General features: G+C 36.1%; 2 protein-coding genes across 2 annotated transcripts in view; one reads left to right on the top strand and one right to left on the bottom strand.

Annotated features, from left to right (window-relative positions):
• LOC110465878 overlaps positions 1-3575 on the top strand; it is a 17143-nt gene extending 13568 nt beyond the window's left edge. The window contains exon 5 of the mRNA XM_021522007.1: positions 3391-3575. Coding sequence (XP_021377682.1) covers positions 3391-3575 — 185 coding nt within the window. The remainder of the gene's footprint in view (positions 1-3390) is intronic.
• A 4080-nt stretch (positions 3576-7655) lies between these two features.
• On the bottom strand, positions 7656-16754 carry LOC110465854. Its single transcript, XM_021521963.1, has 2 exons — positions 16642-16754; positions 7656-14930 (listed from the first exon to the last, which is right to left on the bottom strand). The coding sequence occupies exon 2, from the start codon at positions 14766-14768 to the stop codon at positions 12486-12488; it is 2283 nt and encodes a 760-aa protein (XP_021377638.1). The 5' UTR covers positions 14769-14930; positions 16642-16754; the 3' UTR covers positions 7656-12485.
• Between the last annotated feature and the right edge of the window lie 2470 nt (positions 16755-19224).

The following is a 19224-nucleotide window of genomic DNA, read 5'->3' as shown; positions in this document are numbered from 1 at the left end:
AATGATATAGTCAAATGTCTTGGTCAATCAACAGAAGGGTCGTTATTTGTGGATGACTTCTTGATCTGTTACAGATCTAAGAACATGCACACGATAGAACGACAACTTCAACAGAGTTTAAACAAACTACAAAATTGGGCAGACGAAAACGGCTTCAAATTCTCTAAATCCAAAACTGTGTGCATGCATTTCTGTCAAAAACGAAAAGCACACAATGACCCAAATCTAACACTCGATGGCACTAGAATTCCTGTTGTTGAACAGACTAAATTTCTCGGCCTCATTTTTGATTCGAAACTCTCTTTCATACCACATATAAAGTATCTGAAGGATAAGTGTTCCAAGGCGTTAAACATTATACGAGTCCTTTCTCATACTGATTGGGGAGCGGATCGTGAAATGCTTTTGCGCCTATACAGATCACTTATTCGAACAAAACTGGATTATGGTTCTATGGTATACGGGTCAGCGCGCAGTTCGTACCTTCAGATGCTAGATCCAATCCATAACCAAGGGCTACGTCTTGCCCTGGGAGCTTTTCGAACAACACCTGTAAAAAGCCTGTACGTGGAAGCAAATGAACCATCCCTTTATGACAGAAGAATAAAACTTTCATTACAATTTGCAACTCAATTAAAATCAAACCCTAAAAATCCTGCTTTCAACCAAGTATTCAACCCCAAATACCAAAACATATTTACGCAAAACCAAAAACTTCTGCCAACATTTGGTATCCGAATTTTGAATTTCCTGCAAGAACTCAACATAAAATTGACGGACATAGCTGAATTTAACATATCTGATGTTCCTCCGTGGACCATTCAAACCCCCGATTTTAACTTTACATTACATGAGCGAGGGAAATCAAGTGTTATGCCCGAAGAACACAAATCCTCCTTTCGGGAATGCATTTCGAATTACCCTTCTCATACACAACTTTACACCGATGGCTCCAAAGAAGGTGAGAAAGTGGCAGCAGCCTGCTGTACTGCCAATACTTGCACTTCAGTCCGACTACCAGACGGCGCCTCCATCTTTTCTGCTGAAGCATGCGCCATTGGTTTGGCCCTCGACCATATCGATGAACACCGCATTAAAAAGGCAATTATTTGTTCAGACTCTCTATCTGTCCTACAGAGTTTACAGTTACGAGATCCTAAAAACACAATCGTACAAAACCTTGCTCTTCGAATATCTCGTATATTAAAAAAGTCTAAAATAACTTTACTATGGATTCCGAGCCATGTCGGAATAAAAGGCAACGAATTTGCTGACAGGGAAGCAAAAAATGCATTGAATCTCGAACAAACAAATATCAAACTACCATACACAGATTTTAAACCTACTATTCGTACAGCCATTCAAAATGAATGGCAGAAACGCTGGTCTCTGGAGACCAACAACAAACTTTTTAAGATACAACCGAAACTTAAAACATCTATTCCCAGTCGGAAAGATCGTAGAGAGGAAGTTGTCCTCGCTCGGCTCCGCACTGGGCACACATATCCTACTCATTCGTACCTTTTAAAACGAGAAGATATACCTTCATGCCACGCATGTGACACTCCATTTACAGTGGAGCATTTTTTAATAGAATGTTCCGATTTTAAACACATTCGTGATAACTACTTCCGAGTCCCGGATATGAAAACACTTTTCAGTTCCGTGGATTCGAAGGCATTATTTAACTATTTGAAAGACATCGGGCTATTTTATAGACTCTGATGTCTTTTAACCCACCTTATCATTTTTGACGTTATATATATATCGCATATTCCATATCATCTATTCGTTATCTCTTTTATTATTTTAACTCCCTTTTATTTTATTTTTTTATTATCTATACATACAATGCGAATACTTTTAAAATGAACCATTTTATCTTATTTTATCTTCGCTATTCACATGTTTGTTAAAAAAGTAAAATAAATAAATAAATCACCATGGCCCTAAATGACCACAGCCGTCGATGGGCCGTTAAACTTAAACATAAACATAAACATAAAAAAATCTTCCAAAATGTTATTGCCCTCCGAATTTACTTTGGCATTTTAGGTTTAAAAAATCCCCTGTCTGGAATTTACAATCTTTGCTGAATGACAAAAAAGGGCAAATAAAAAGAGGACTAACATTTTTAGGTCACCTGAGCTTTAGCATGGCCACAGCCGCCATTTTGAAAAACTATTTCAAACTTAAAGTCAAGTTCTACTGGGCCGATTGAGCTGAAACTTTGTAGGAATGATCGACTCATGGTCCTGACAAAGTGTTGTTATTTTTCGAGTTGATCAGAAATGCAATATGGCCTAAAAGGCCACCATTTTGAAAAAACTATTTCAAACTTAAAAACAAGTTCTAATAGGCCAATTTAACTGAAACTCGGTCTAGGAATGATCAGCTCATGGTCCTGACAAACTTAAGTTAACGTTATACTTAACTATTTTGTACTCAAATTGGTACGTATTTCAACAACAAAAATAAATACTGTAGGACTCGGATGACCGTTTAGGCCCATGGGCCTCTTGTCTGTTTTACTGTTGTTATTAATTTTCTTAATGGTATTTCCATTTCACTTGAACCTCAGTTTTCTAAAATTCTAAAAAAAGCATTTCCTAATTATATCAATTTAACATTGCTGAAATATGTATAAAGATATACCAGGACCCTCCGACTTCAGGAGTTCAAGAATTGTAATGTTTAAATCATGGATGGGAAGTAAAAGTCCATGAAAACTGTTGAAGCTAAATGTAATCCTCAATACTCCAGGGGTTACGCTCACTCACACTCTCTGCACCCCTGGAATACATGTATGTCATTACAAAATCGAAGGCTCAGTGTGCATTACCTTGTGGATGATACAAGAAGACTAGTTTGATCTTTTGATGTACAACAAAATATTCTAACAGTAGCATAATGATAATATTGATTTTATATAAACTTTATTTCATTCCACATTAAGTTCCATGACACCACATAACATACAAAATACAGAGGAATGGGATCCAGAAACAAGTTGAAATAACTTATATAAATCCGTTTCCGATAATAATATTGAGTTGCTTTGGGGTTGGATGTCGCTCCTCTGTAGTATTCAAAGGACAGGTGTCAGCCTAGTGATTGGCGAGATGGTTTTACCCAAGACCAAGCTGCGTGCCTTCAGTTCTGTTATGACATACTGGTATTACCGGGATGCAGAGAGTGAAGTACATGAACACCGTCCCTGGAATATCGTTGATGCTCAATGTAAAATAAGGCAATGATTTGATTCAGCTGGTCAAAAGGTCTCTTCATCATCTGCCTCCCATATATAAAATCATTTTTTATTAGTTACCAAATGATATGTACCAGTACTCAAAAATATTTGTGACTTTTTGAAAAATGTTTCAATTTCAGTAAAATTGCAGGAGGAAAAGACGAGACTCGAGGAGGAAAATGAATTTGAGCAAAAGGAAAGAATGAGGCTGGAGAAACAATTGATGAGACTGGGGAATGATTTTGAGAATGAGAAAAAGAAAAGAAAAATCCTTCAACAAAAGCTCAACGAAAGGGAAGGGGAAAGCATGTTGAGATCAAATTGATAAAGTTAATGCTCAGGACTTTGTTGAACGTCACGCATAATAATTTGTTAACTGCTTTGAGACAACCCTAAGTTGTGATAAAGCTGTATATAAGAACCTCAAATTATTATTATTATGAACAAGATTTGTTGATTTTATAACAAGTAGCATGTAAATCAATAATTTTTCATAAACACTCATAACTCTTAGAAAAATATTCATCAACGTCAAAAAATGATGTTTTATTCTAAACAATAATGTAATGAAAAATTGATTTAAGGGAAAGGGTTCCACTTTATCCATTATAAGTGCAAAAAGAGTCTCACTCCTATATAGATCTTGGATTTTACAGATCATGTTTCTCAAAAAGTATTCAACAGTCCTTCCTCCAATTTTTGTCTCGCCTGCGACAGATGTTGCGGAGGCGTCCGGGTGTTACTTTTCCGGCGGCTACGGTTTTTGCGTTTAGATTTATTTCTCAGAAAGTATAAGTGCTAGACCAACCAAACTTGGACCATACATGTGTCTTATATACTTTACCTCAATGAATCCATGCATCAGTTGCTGAATGTGCCCTACATGACTTTGACAGCATCTTCATCCATGTTAAGTTTTTGCGTTTATCATAAAGTATAAGTGCTAGAACAACCAAACTTGGACCGTACGTGCATCTTATATTCATAACCCATTGATAATAAATCATGCATGATATGCTGAATGTGGCCTACATTTCGCGGTCCAGTGACTTTCACAGCATCTTCCTCAATATAAAGTTTTTAGCTTGTCTATTCCTAACTGGTCGAAATTCAGTTATTGTTCGATTTCGCTAAAAATCAGATCATAGATCGCAGCATCCATTTTCTGATCTGACAAGATGGTAGCCGTATGTTGGCTTCTGATTAATCGAAATTCAGTTATTGTTAAATTTCGCTTAAATTTGATATATAAATGTATCTTGGCACTATGAACTCAACAGTGACTTCTGTTTTAAGCTCACCTGGCCCGAAGGTTCAAATAAATGACCTTCATCAATTTTCAAGGTCACAGTGGTAAAATATGTTAAAATCTTCAAACAACTTCTTCTGAATAACCGAGAGGCCTAGGTTGATGATATTCGGCCAGTAATACATGACCTCGACATATATTCAAGGTCACAGGGGTCAAATATGTTTAAAACCTTTAAACAACTTCTTCTGAATAACCGAGAGGCCTAGGGTGATGATATTTGGACAGTAACATGCTGGGATGAAGGGCTACCAAGTTTGTTCAAATAAATGACTTCAAATCATATTCAAGGTCACTGGGGTCAAATATGTTAAAAACATTTAAACAACTTCTTCTAAATAACCGAAACAGCTAGGGTGATGATATTTGGCCAGTAACATGCTGAGATGAAAAGCTACCAAGTTTGTTCAAATAAATGACTTTGAATCATATTTAAGGTTGCTGGGGTCAAATATGTTAAAAACATTTAAACAACTTCTTCTAAATAACCGAAACAGCTAGGGTGATGATATTTGGCCAGTAACATGCTGGGATGAAAAGCTACCAAGTTTAATAAAAAAAAAATGACCTTGATTTATATTCAAGATCACAGGGGTCAAATATGTTAAAAACATTTATACAACTTCTTCTGAATAACAGAAACAGCTAGGGTGATGATATTTGGCCAGTAACATGCTGGGATGAAGGGCTACCAATTTTGTTCAAATGAATGACCGTGAATCATATTCAAGGTCACTGGTGTCAAATATGTTAAAATATTTAAACAACTTCTGAATAACCAATAGGCCTAGGATGATGATATTTAGCCAGTAGCATGCGGCAATGAGGGCTACCAAGTTTGTTTAAATACATGACATTGACTTATATTCAAGGTCACAGGGGTCAAATATGTTTAAACCTTTAAACAACTTCTGAATAACCGGAGGAGCTAGGGTAGTCATATTTGGCCAGTAATATGCTGGGATGAAAGGCTACCAAGTTTGTTCAAATAAATTACTTTAAATCATATTCAAGGTCACTGGGGTCAAATATGTTAAAAACAAATTAAACAACTTCTTCTGAATAACCAAAATGCCCAGGGTAATGCTATTTGGCCAGTAGCATGCTGTGATGAAGGGCTGCCAAGTTTGTTCAAAAAAATGACCTTGACTGATATTCAAGGTCACAGGGGTCAAATATGTTTGAAACCTTGAAACAACTTCTTCTGAATAACAAAGAGGCCTAGGATGATGCTTTTAAAATCTTCAAACAACTTCTTCTCAATAACCAAAAGACACAGGGTACTGATATTTGGCCTGTAGCATGCTGGGATGAAAGGCTACTAAGTTTGTTCAAATGAATAACCTTGACCCACTTTCAAGGTCTAAGGGTCAAATGTCTTTAAACAACATCCAACGACTTCTTCTCAATAACCAAAAGGCCCAGGGTACTGATATTTGGCCTGTATCATGCTGGGATGAAGGGCTACCAAGCTTGTTCAAATGAATGACCTTGACCTTCTTTCAAGGTCACAGGGGTTAAATGTCTTAAAATCTTCAAACAACTTCTTCTTAATGACCAAAAGACACAGGGTACTGATATTGGGCATGTAGCATGCTGGGATGAAGGGCTATCAAGCTTTTTCATTTGAATGACCTTGAACCACTTTCGAGGTCACATTTACTCAAATATGTTTAAACATTTGAATGACTTAATTTTAATAAACAAAAGGATAGGTAGGTGATGTTTTACAAAGTTGCATCCTGAGATAAAGGGCTATAAGATTTGTTTCAACATAATGACCTTGTTCGACTTTCAAGGTCACAGGAGTGAAATATTTCTAAATCTTTCAACAGGTTGTTTTGAATTACTTTTAATCATAAATACTGATATTTTGCCTTAAGCTTTATTTAAGATCACTTTTAAGGTTACAAATGTGAGATGTATACCAGGTGAGTGATGCAGGCCCATTGGGCCTCTTGTTAAAATCAGCTTGATATTTGACTGTTGGTGCAACCTCTAAGAAAGCGCCTCCCACTTCGCACATATGGTTAATTATGGAACAGCCGTTTACATATGTTGATACATATCAACCATTTTATTTGCCAAATCTCGCTGGTTTTGCATCCAATTTACGGTGGTTGTATTCTCATTATATTGTCCCATGATTGTTGGCTGTGATATTACTGATACAGGGACATTTGCTTTGTTAGTGATTTGAAGATGTTTTGATAGAATGTGTATAAAGATATGTAAATAGCATTATGTATAGTAATTGTTGATTGCAGCATTTTTCCTCAGGTGTGAGTAGATTTGAGCCTTGTTAGTCTAGTCACAACTAAATGGGTTGGCCAACTGCCTAGTCAGTGTTTTGAGGACCCGTTTCCATTTTAAGTCAACAGTCACCAGATAGTGGTGCTGATCAAATTGGCATTTGTCCTTGGTACATTTCCATGGAACATTGTCCATCCATCCTAAAACAAGGAATGATTATTAGATTTTAAACGAAACTTTCCCTTTGTCCAGACGTGCATTCTTTCATTTGGAGACTGATTGGAAAATTAAGATGGTTGCCAGACAGCCATCTTGGACATTGACAGTTCAAATTGTTATTGATATTCCTCAAGAAGTGTTTGAAAGATCTTTCTCAAGTTTAAGATGTAGGTTTCCCTTAGTCCATAATTGTGCACATTTCATTTTGAGCCTAGTAAAAAAACAAAAAAACAGATATGGCTGCTTGGCATATGTGATTTTGACAGTTCAAGCTTGTTATCATTACTTTTCATGAAGTAAACAATGACCTCACTTTGAAAGGACACTCAAACCCAGCATTATGAAATTTTAATCAAACTTTTATACCACAAGATGCAATTACTGTTGACAAGACTATTAATTCAACAGATAAGAGAGGAGAAATGATGAGAAAATATCAAACTTCCCTTTGGGATCTCTGGTTTCCACTCACATTTTCCCATTACTGCAGCCACTATGTTTGGGAATGAAGATGGGTAGATTAACAATGCTCCACTATCGAACGCTATTATTCATATTCTGTACAGTGCCTTAATTATACAAGTTATATAGGGGGCTATACAAATGTTGTAAAAACAAAAATTTAAAGTAACTTTAATCCTTTTATCGGCAGCTATTTATTAAATGACATGCCTTCCATGCTGAAAGCTAGGGGTTGAAACTTCTTATACTGTAGACCACATGCAAGTTTCTTACCAGTTTGTCAATGTAGAAGTCATGGCTATGGCCTCTGAGCAAGCTGTAAGCTTGGAACTATGTGATACTATTAGGACAGTGATATTGCTCCTGATCAAGAATGAATGTAAGACTCACATTGGTATAATGAAATTTGTTGTCTATATATTAGATTTACCATGTATATAGAATTGAATATATTAAGGTTATTTTATTCCATGTATGTACTCTGCAGATAATGTTTTAGAGAAATATCTCTGAATACATTTGCAGAATGTGATAACTTTTATTTTGTTTTACATGGAAGCTGCTTCCTATCACTCAACAATCTCAAATTGTTTTATTTTGATATTTTATATATTCCAATTCGAAACATTCTTTAGTAGTCTATCCTAGCAGATGTCACAAGATATTTTTAGATATATGTTGATAATTTATGTATATTTCAGACTAGTTGTGTGATGAAAAAAATGCTAATTGAATAGAAATATGTGATCGTTTTTCTTGTATTGTATATATTTTTAAAAAATATTTGTTATCATTTCTGTTGTAACTGTTGGTAGCAGCTTTATAGCTTATGATTTTTATTAAATGCTTGTGTATAATTTAATGTTAACTATTAATTTCTGGTATGTAATCATGTGAACTTCTTTTTTCCATTGAATTCCAAGACAAGAAATCAAAATAATGCAATATGACAATCTTCTAGATAGGAAATTGTTTCCTTTTGTCTAACTTTTGCCCTTTCCACTCTCCATAATGAGGGCAAATATATTTTACCAGGCAAAAGTTTACTGGTGTACTTTTATTATTCCCACCCAATCATGGTTTAGATCATTCATCAGTGAAAATGTTTTCATTTTATAGTGAAACCTTGTTATACCCTGGAATGTATCACCTTTTCATATATTGATACACACATTGCAACTTTTCTAAAGAAAAACAATTGTTATTAATTGAGTTTGGCCAAGTACTGAGGGATCATTATGAAAAATGGAAAAAAAGGTATCTTTGGCAAAAAAATGTGAACAAATAAAACCAGGTACATTATATCAAGGTTTTTCTGTTTTACGTGTTGAAGCCTAGGGCAGAAGTTGTGTAAAAGTGATATATGGGTATGTGCAATGGAATTGTACTGCTATTAAAGTTTAGTGCAGCACTTGTTTAAAGTGATGTATGGGTATGTGCAATGGAAGTTTTTATTTAAGTGCCATCATTAATATGTAGTGCTGCTGTATACTGTTGATGAATTGTAAAAATTTTTTTTATTGATCTCTTATATATTGTGAGATGAATAAACTAGCTATTTAGTACTAAAACAGTCAAGGAAGAGGGGGTGGGGGCTTATAACTGGACATGGGCTTATTACTGGTAACATACAGTAACTGAATATAATTCAATACATGTACCTTGTTCAAGCTAATTACTGCCCAGTTCTTATAAATGTGTATTCAATACTTTTGCTGCTATAAATAAAACAAACATTTGTTGAGTAACAAGAAACTTTAACAAATCAACAATGAACATTCTGAAGTGTCTCAAAATGAAAGAAAAATGGAGAAAATAAGTTGAAAGTTCTTTTAAGTTTGCATAAACAATATACATTTATTAATAAAACATTGTACACATTTGGAAAAAAAACACAAAAAAAACCCACTCCCTCAAAGAGCCTTAGCTCAAATGAGGTTAATAATAGTAAACTAATTTATCCTCAGTTTTACAAATTTTGCCATGACCTCGATACATTCTTGTCAAAATAATTTATATACGCAGCATTAGCAATACTGCATATTGATGTCAGTATACATGGGCGCATCTGTGTGTCATTGGATATAAGTTTTTGATATGTTTGTTGTTATACATATGCTATTATGTATACATTGTCTCATTTAATGCATAATAATCAAAAAACGGCTCAAAGGTGATGTGTACATAATTTTTGGTTACCTTTAGCAACCCCCTCGATTTTATGCAATTACTGAGAATATTTGTTTGTATTTAAAAGTGAGGTTAATCCACTGAAAAACAGGAATATTCCGTCCAGTTGACACCTTAAATAGAATATGTTAACCAAGAAATCGTGTTACCTCTATGAATAAATGAACTTGACATCAATTGCCTTTTCGTAATATTTATCGTTTTTCTTTATTTTTTGGTAAAACAAGTTGGACAAATTATTGACATTGTAGCACTTTTCATTTACAATCAGTATAACATGTTTATTTCATTTGTAACGCCACAGAATGTAAAGAAATGTCACATCTTGTTCATTTATCAGTCTTAGTCACATTAACCTTTCTTCTTCAGAATATACCAACAATAACAATAAGTTAAAATACATTAATTTGGATTTTTGCTTTGATTAAAGCGGTTTTCATGACTACATCAATCATGATTTGTGGCCGGTATGCTTCTCCTCAGCCAGTAAAGGAGATATTAAACTTCGCATGACGTATTTATATAAATCAGCTTCAGATAATATGACATTTCGTAGCATTCAGTTGATATGCAAAAGAGATTGACATGTTACAAGTCCAGTGAACTATTTTTATGAAGACATCAGCCATAATGTCTTATTACTAACAACTTCGTTAAGGTCAATATGTATACGTATCGTTTAAACCAGCAAACTACATCTTCTATATATCCAAATTACTTTCTAAATTCTGATGTTAAATTAGGGTCTGTAAATAGGACTTATCAGAGGGTTTAAATTTTGGGTGACAAGACCATCATTTAGGGGGCTTGTTGAACCTTATTTAACACCAATACAGCCATTTCGAACACAATGGTATTGCTTTCAGAATAAACTGACGAACCTTGTCACAGTGTTCATTATTCCCTTTGATGTTGTATTATCCCTCCTATTTTAGCAGGAACTCATTGGCTTTTATCCATTGAATCGACGAAAACCCTGTTTAATGTTCAATATGCTTCCCGAATACTTAAGAAAAGAATAACGACTTCAAGTAACCATAGCGTAAAATGGCGTTGACATGTTCGCATTTCATCCTGTTTTTTGTTTTCTGTCGTTTTGATCAATGGATAACAACACCAATGAGTTAAGCCGAAAAGGAATTTCGGTTACTGGGGTTTTACAACATCTTGTTAATTATCACCGTGTGAAATACGGAACATAATTACACAGTCGAAAAACAGACTCTATCACTACGATAAGATTCACCAGGTATTTCATACATTGGCAATACCACACGAGTTCATCAGAAATCTCGGATTACACGAGTGTATAAAAGAAGTTTTCCATAAACGTAGATAGATTTGCATAAACATCTTTTGTCTAAATCCGAAACGTATACTTCATATGTCTCCCGTCTAAATGCACGATGATATCAAAAGTGATTGTTAGCCCTTGATATTGACATGCGTCACAGATACCGGCATCAGTGTTATTCTAATCGCCGACTTGCTAGCATTAAGGATTACATTGTACCCGAATTACTTGTATAACAATAGTAGTATTGCAAACAGTGAGTTAAGTTGAATTACTGTCTGTAACGGTCCTTGATCTCAAGATCCTTTAGTTGTTTAGTTGCTCCGTTATACGTTGGTCTCCTCCTCAGATATTCTATGTACAGGTCAATAGCTCCCGAAGTATCCCCGTTCAGTTCAAGGCAAAGTCCCACGAGGTTGTAGAGAATTGGATGTAAGTGCGCTCCCTGCCCGTTGTGTTGTCTGAGATAATAGTAGTATAAGAATGTTAAAAATGCTGCATATGGTTATGGCGGTATTTGCAAATCAGCCAACATGTCTTCTATCAGACATTGTAGCTCTTCAGGACATAAGCTTACGGTGCCGATGATAAAGATGTAAGGAAATGGGGCAGCAGTCGTTTTGTTTCTAAGTGATAGGCCATGGAAATGAAATGTTCTTTTTGTATGCGTGTCCCGACCTTGATTGGGAACGATACCTCCAGACGATCTCTTAAAAACGGTATTTCTTTCAAAATAAATAGACGAACCTTGTATTACAATTACAAGATTCTTTATTTAGCACTTTCATTTTGTATTACCTAAGCAGCCAGAACTCATTTGTAGCTGTAAGCTTTGCTATTTATCCATTGATGAAGTCGACGATTTATTATTCTGTGTTGATGTTCGGGATAATGACGTCACGTTACCTTTAACGTAAAATGACGCTTATAATCCTGTTTTAACGCGTCGATTTGCCTAATTAGTTTAACCAATGGAAAACAACGGATGAGTTCCAGCTACAAATGAGCCCTGGCTACCGGGATAATACCGGAACAACATGTTAATTATCACAATGTGAATTATTGAACCTTGTGTCACATGGCCTGAAAGCAGGCTGTAACACTATACTAAGATTCAGATTAAGATATTTCATAAATTGGCAATACCACAGATGTGTTCATCAGATGTCTCAGATTACACGAGTGCATTCCGGATTCTTTTTTTTACTAAAAAAGGTAATGCCACTGACGTCCCTGGTAAAACTTAGTTTCATGCATGAGGATGAATTTAGATAAACATATTTTGAGCGGTATGTTTTGTTTAAAAGCACCGTGATGCAAAAACGCATTTACTCTTCTATAAAATCTGATCTCAACATGAACCTTTAAAGTGCTACGTCACAGATGCCGACGTCAGCATCAGTGTTATTAGTGTTGCCGACTTATGATTTTTAACACAATGAAACCGAAATACTAGTGCAATGTATACCATTGTAATATTGCAAAAGTGCGTTAAGTTGTCTTACTGTCTACGACTGTAGTGGTCGTTGATAGATTATTTCGACCCCAAGTTCCTTTAGCCGTTTATTTGCTCCGTTATACGCCGGTCTCCTCCTCAGAGATTCTGTGTACTGGTCAATAGCTCCCGACGTATCCCCGGTCAGTTCAAGGCAAAGTCCCACGAGGTTGTAGACAACTGGATGTAAGTGCGCTCCTTGCTCGTTGTGTGACATCATCATTTGAAGGTCATCTAATGCTTGGCACTGCTTTTTCAAATCTCCGAGATGATAGAAGCATAGGAACGTTGCAAAGGCAGCATATGGTAACGGCGGGATATGAAACCCAGTCAGTGTGTCTTCAACTAGACATTGTAGCTCTTCGGGACAGAACCGATTGGTCTCGCTGATGAAGATGTCTAGAGAAAGGACAGCAGTCGTTTTGTTTCTAAGCGATAGGCCATGGATACAAATGTTCTTTTTGTATGCGTTGTCCCGATCTTGATTGGGTACGATACCTCCAGACGAACTCTTAAAGATGGTGAAGTGACAGTAGGACTCTTTTACCAGCTGCAGAATCTTTAAGGCGCTGTTATAGCTTCCAAGCATGTAGAGAAATGTTGCGAGAGTCAACCATCCTCTGCTGACGTCTATCTGTGTACAGTGCGCTAGAGAATATTTACATCGGCGCAACTCCCTGTACCGTTCTTTGTTGCTTGGCTTCCATGTGTAGAGACCCGTGGTCGCCGTTGTACATCCTGGTTCTTTACTGGTCAAATATTCATCGCATTTGGTTTGCGGAGTTGTGTTATGGTCACCAATATTTGACAAACTGCTTGAAAAATTAGATGGTTCGAGCTCTTGTTTTAAATTTGTATTTGTCTCCATTTGGTCGAGTATTGTTTTGGTTTCGTTTGATTTCGATTCCTCTGTGTCTTCGTCATCAGAATTAACCTTTTTTTCTTGGTCAGGGAGTAATGAAAGCGTACCAAGCAGTGTGTTCAGCAGAAGTATCCAACGACTATTTTCATCTTCGAACTTTTCCGAGTCGCCAAAGAATTTCAATGCACGTCTGACTGATTTGAGTCCGTTTTCTCTGCTCACCGGATACATTAGCGTGTTCGACATGAATGCAATCATGTCCTTTCTGAATTCCGCTTCTTTGGCGTTCCTCAAGACTAGTTCCAATTCCACCAAGTCTTTCATGGAAGGGGTTGTGTTCAGATTCTCGAAATATTCACATTTCTTTAACATCTCCATCCCCATGCTACAATAGCTGTCAAGAATATTCGCAAGGTTTTCTTGACCTTTTCCAAATACTCGTCCAAGAAACATGTTGTTCTTGGGGACGAAGTAGTTCGGGCAGTGGCCTTCGCGAACCCACTGAGTCAACATTTTCAGGCAGTTTTGGTAGTTGATGAACAGGAGGCCACCGTTTGACCACAGTTGCTTTGGTGTATTCTCTGCAACGAAGAAAACTACTGTCTTCAAAAAGTACGATGAAATGAGGTCTCGCACTTCTTCGTGTTTATTGATAACCTGCTTCAGGAATAGTTTCAGGAGAGTATACAACTTGAATTGAAGATGGTTGAGTGAATGTACCAAACTTCTCTCAGCTCGGGCAAAAGACACGCGCCATTCGACGGACACGTTTTCTGATGTCTTGTCTCCAACAGGAACCACGTGACAGCCCTGCTTGACGATATTGTCAATCATTGCAGCTGTCGGCCAACCATGGGGTCTACTTCTGGTGATCCAGTCACGTGCAATATCTGGCCATTCTGGACAGTGGAAAGCGGTGGCAAGATCAACTTCCAGATCTGGATTATCTAATATGCTGGCGCATGGACCGTGCTCTACGACGCCTGGATGTAATGATGCTAATTTGCTGCGGAAGGCGCTGCTGGACACAACCTGCAAACCTTTATGTTTAACGATGGCCATTTGAAACGTGGATTTACTGAAAACTGAAATATTTCCAACTTGCAAAACCACGTGACCGGGCCTGCATCCCTCATCCCTCATGATCAAAATGTGGTGGTAAAAGTATTTTTTGAAATGTTCTCCCAATTTTAGACTTAAGACGACTGTATCCCTGACAACCATCATTATGTCCATATCAGATCCTGGTAACCACAATCCTTCAGAACGACTTCCGCCGAAGTACTTCCGGTGGAGATCATCCGTATCGTGAGGATACCACATCATTTCATCTACTTTTCTCTTGAGGGCCAATTCATCCTCCCGCCCGGTAACGATGTTTAGTAGTCCTGAGAGGTACATTGAGGACCGACACATAGAATCAAACATCTCCATGGTATAATATCAGAACAGATCACAAAATGAAGGAATCCCGACTCGTGGTATTTTCCGTGAAAATACAGGTTTCCGAAAAATCACATTAAATTAAAGTCATTGTTGCGTACACTATCTTCGTCGTGGCACCCAGGACAATTATCTTAGTTGTGTTTGAAATACCTAAAACAGAAATAAAAATAAAATAAAAATAAAATGATAAATAATAGAAAATAAGAAAATCGTTTACAAGTGGTCGTTAGCAACTGAAAACTCCGACCGTCAATAGCAGCATAATCATTGTTTATGCTATCAACTTTTAATCCGAATGACCAAAATCGATGTTTCCCTCCTCATGCGGGGTCTCAAAGCCTAGTTTTGTAGTCAGGATAAAAAGACGTCATTAAAAACCGGATATTGTCTCTCGGTTTATCTTTCTGATATTGTTTAATGTCTTACTTATTACATTGTGCGAATACTCCAAGAAAATAAAATGCATCTAAGCTGCATAAGGACTTACAGCAAGCTGAACAATTCGTGACACCTAATCGAAAACCACTCGGGTCTTTCCGTCAAACCAAAGACGAATGTACCATTATAACGGAAAGGCCCGAGTGGTTTTCCGATTGATATTGTACACCTGTATATTGTTATCGTGCTGTGCGGTACTACAACAAACCTTTTTTTAGCTCGGGAAAATGTAAATAAAAATATTATATATGTACGTATATGGTGTTAATTCATATCAAGGTGAGTGACATATATATATATATATATATATAGAGAGAGAGAGAGAAAGAGATTCATATATAGAGAATTGATTTGTGCTTTGGATTCTTTAAGAAATGATACCTCTATTATTATCAAAGAGGCTGATAAAGGCAATGCAGTAGTGATCATGAATAGAGATTTCTATTATGAATGCATACATAACATGCTTAGTAATGTTGAATTTTATGCTTCGGCAAGTGACGATTTCGATGCGGAAACCCGTAGATTAATCAACGAGCTAACACGGACACATGAAGCATGCCTACATGAAAAGGAGATAGATTATCTTGTCAATTTTATGCATAAAACTAGTTATTTCTATGGTTTGCCTAAAATCCACAAAAGCTCTATTATAAGTAAAGCTATAGAAGAACAAAACTGTACATATATTGAAGTTGAAAATCCTACGGATTTGAAGTTTAGACCCATAGTAGGCGGCCCTAATAGTGCAACGCAACGTTTGAGTCATCTTGTAGACCTCATTCTTAAACCTTTATGCACAAGTGTAAACAGTTATATCAAAGATGATTTTGATTTTCTGAGCCGTTTATCTAAACAGGTCCCACATAATGCTAAACTTGTTTCTTTTGATGTTGTTAGTTTATACACTAATATACCGCATGATCTTGGTATTGAAGCTGTTAAATATTGGTTGATCAAAAAACGAGAAAAAGTTAATTCTCGTTTTAGTAATGAATTTATACTGCAAGCTCTAGACATTGTCCTCAATCGTAATTCTTTTTATTTTGAGCAAGAATACTTTCAACAGATTAAGGNTATTATATATAGCATTCATATAATCAAAAAAAAAATACTGTCTAAATATATAGTTGGCATAACGCCAGCTTAAGATAACCAGACTGATACAATATGTTTACAGCTTAAGCATAGCATTGTGATAATACCATTCCAAGTAGACTAGTGGCATTTACGTTTATAACACACGAATCAACAAGAAAACACAGAAGCACAAAAACGCCCCGGTTGCTATTGCGATGTTCGTCCTGCCCGTAACCAGGTCTGACGTCAACAGTAAACATAATTATCTATTCAGTTTTAGCCTACGTTTCCTAATTAAACATATTTTCAGTTTTTAGACTTTTGCAAAAATACATGAACTTACCTTGTCTGTTTATTGGTGCTGTTTGTTTTCGTTTTGAGTAAGTCTTGCACGGCGATATGACGTACTGCACAGGGTCCCTCGCTCCGAGTCGGTCGGCTGCACGCCCCACATACGTGCTCATATATACATTACATATTCACGCCGGAGTAGTTAGATATAATGTGCACGTTGTATATATATATATATATTCTATATACAAATACATCTGCTTTGGTAGGCTATTGGTAATAGAGTCGGGTTTGTCAATGAAGGCTAGGCTGGGTTCCGGTTTTAGAATCTTTAATTTCTAACTACAAAACATATTGAGATTTTTTTCATTTTGAAATATTTTATGTCTGATTTCTATTTCTCCCACACTTCACATGTGCATCTCCGTTTCTGCTAGAGAAGAGATAACCATGATTTTACCTACCTAGGGAACAAGACAGCTCACACGCGTTATAATTCTGAAAACGTCGCGTCATCACCCGCGTTACCAGGGAAACGTCATACGTTTTGTCACGCGTTTCATATACCAAAGATGATGGTACGATGCACTAGTTTCACCAATATGTATATTGTTACGGTAACTCTTGGGAGAAAACCCCCAGGGATAACCACCTGGCAAAACCTCGGATCTAAACCCTCGGGTTGGGATTTCTTATAGTCTGAAGATTGGATTTTTTAATCTTTTTACATCCTTTTTGTATTTATTTTTTATAACTTTAAAGTCAGAATTCTTAAATGGTTTTAGTTTAAACATATTTATTGTCAATATCTCAACACGGGATGAAGCAAAAGTGTTTTCCTCAACTTATTAAAGCATTCTGCCAATAAACATAAATTTACAAAATACAAGATATCAATAAAGACAGTTATTATAATATGTCAGTAGGAACAATGTGACTCCATTTGGAATTATTGTCAAAAATACCACAAGTGCAAATCGAGTAGTATTATTCATATATACATGTACAACCAGATTGTAATACGAATGTTCATTGCGCTTCATGGTCTATATCTTGACCAACACACGGCACAGGATTTCCGGCCAAAGATGCAGGTTGATGTGGCTATGTGGACAAGTTCTATGGTTGCCCTCACAATCAGACTAATCAGGGGTCGACACTAACACTAGTCGGCTAGTCCTGGACTAGTGGATTTCATCCAGGACTAGTCAATCACCTAACTTAACTGGTTCTTTGGACTTTGGGGGAAATATGATTATAAAATAAGAACATTCCTTTTTAAAATTTATAAAACTGCTTAAAATAAAATATTGCATGATAATTATCAAAATATTCTTAAAACGTCACCATATTTTTATGGCAGTGTTTATTTAAGTCCCCTAGAGTCAAGTACTTTTGATGTTTCGTGCTTTATGTAGATCGTGATGTTTGAAAACAGCATTTTTTGAAAAAGGCAATAAACTTACCTAACCATCAAAACATGTGCGAAATGCACAAATTTCTTTTTTAGTGATAGTTTTATGACACTTGGCACAATCGGCAATTATTTTTTGGTTTTGGATTTCGTTTACCTTTAAGCAAATATTGGACTAGTTACATTGACGAAGGACTAGTAAATAATCTATTCAACTAGTCTTGTGGACTACCAAGCAAAACAAGTTAGTGTCTTACCCTCTTACTTATTAGAAAATGTCCGATATATTTTATATGCTCATTGGTCGCCTTGTTTTGTTGTCACTACATCTAGCTCGAATTCATGAAAGCGGTCTCATGCTCAAACTTATATTTTGTGCTCATGCCTAATAAGGTAATTTAAGGCCGAATACCGTTTTCGATGTTAAAACTCCGACTGTTTTGACCGTGTGACATGTTTTTAAGACAGTTGCAAGAAAGTAGGTTTGGGCACAGAATCTAAGCTTGAGCACGAGAACGGTTTCATGAATACGGGCCTTGTTTTCGCAGAGAAGTCTTGACATTATTTGAATAAGGGGGTTTCCATGTGGGGGAAAATTGAGAAAATGGTGAAAATACATGATTTTTAAAGAAAATTATCAGGGTGGGGGTCCTGAAGCCCAAAAAACCCCTTTGGATCCGCCACTGTGTACCTACCGCAAAAAACTGCATACATCCGCGAAGCAACCGCGATTTTGTAGTCATATCGGTAGAAAACTGTTGAAATAACTGATGACTGTCATCTAGATATTGTACACTCTACTAATGGAAACAAAAAGCTGACAACCGGCATAAAACTGTTAGTAGTCGTTTAATATGTCTGTGATTCAATGTTCAAAGAAAGACAACTTGAATACACGAAAAAGAAATTTTTCATTCTTCTTACAAAATATCAAAACAACTTCTTCTAAATTGTACGATTTTTAGAAAAAGAAAAATCAATATGTCAATTTGATCTAATTAATATAATAATATATTTATAATATTTCATTTATTTATATAGAATCTAACGCTGTTTTTGTGTAGTCTAATATCGGCTTTGTTTGATGGAAAATTGTTGTTTTTTTCATTCCCTTTCCGTTTAAAATTGATGAAAATTGTTAGTTAACGGCAAAATCAGATTTTGTTTGTTTGCAGACAGTTTTTACCGACATAAGAATGTCTCCTTCGACAGTGAAAAAAA

This window comes from Mizuhopecten yessoensis, unplaced genomic scaffold (genome assembly GCF_002113885.1).
Source record: "Mizuhopecten yessoensis strain PY_sf001 unplaced genomic scaffold, ASM211388v2 scaffold11103, whole genome shotgun sequence".
NCBI classification, from domain to species: Eukaryota; Metazoa; Mollusca; class Bivalvia; order Pectinida; family Pectinidae; genus Mizuhopecten; species Mizuhopecten yessoensis.
Note: the sequence above shows the minus strand (reverse complement) of the source record. Positions and strands in the feature narration are given on the sequence as shown.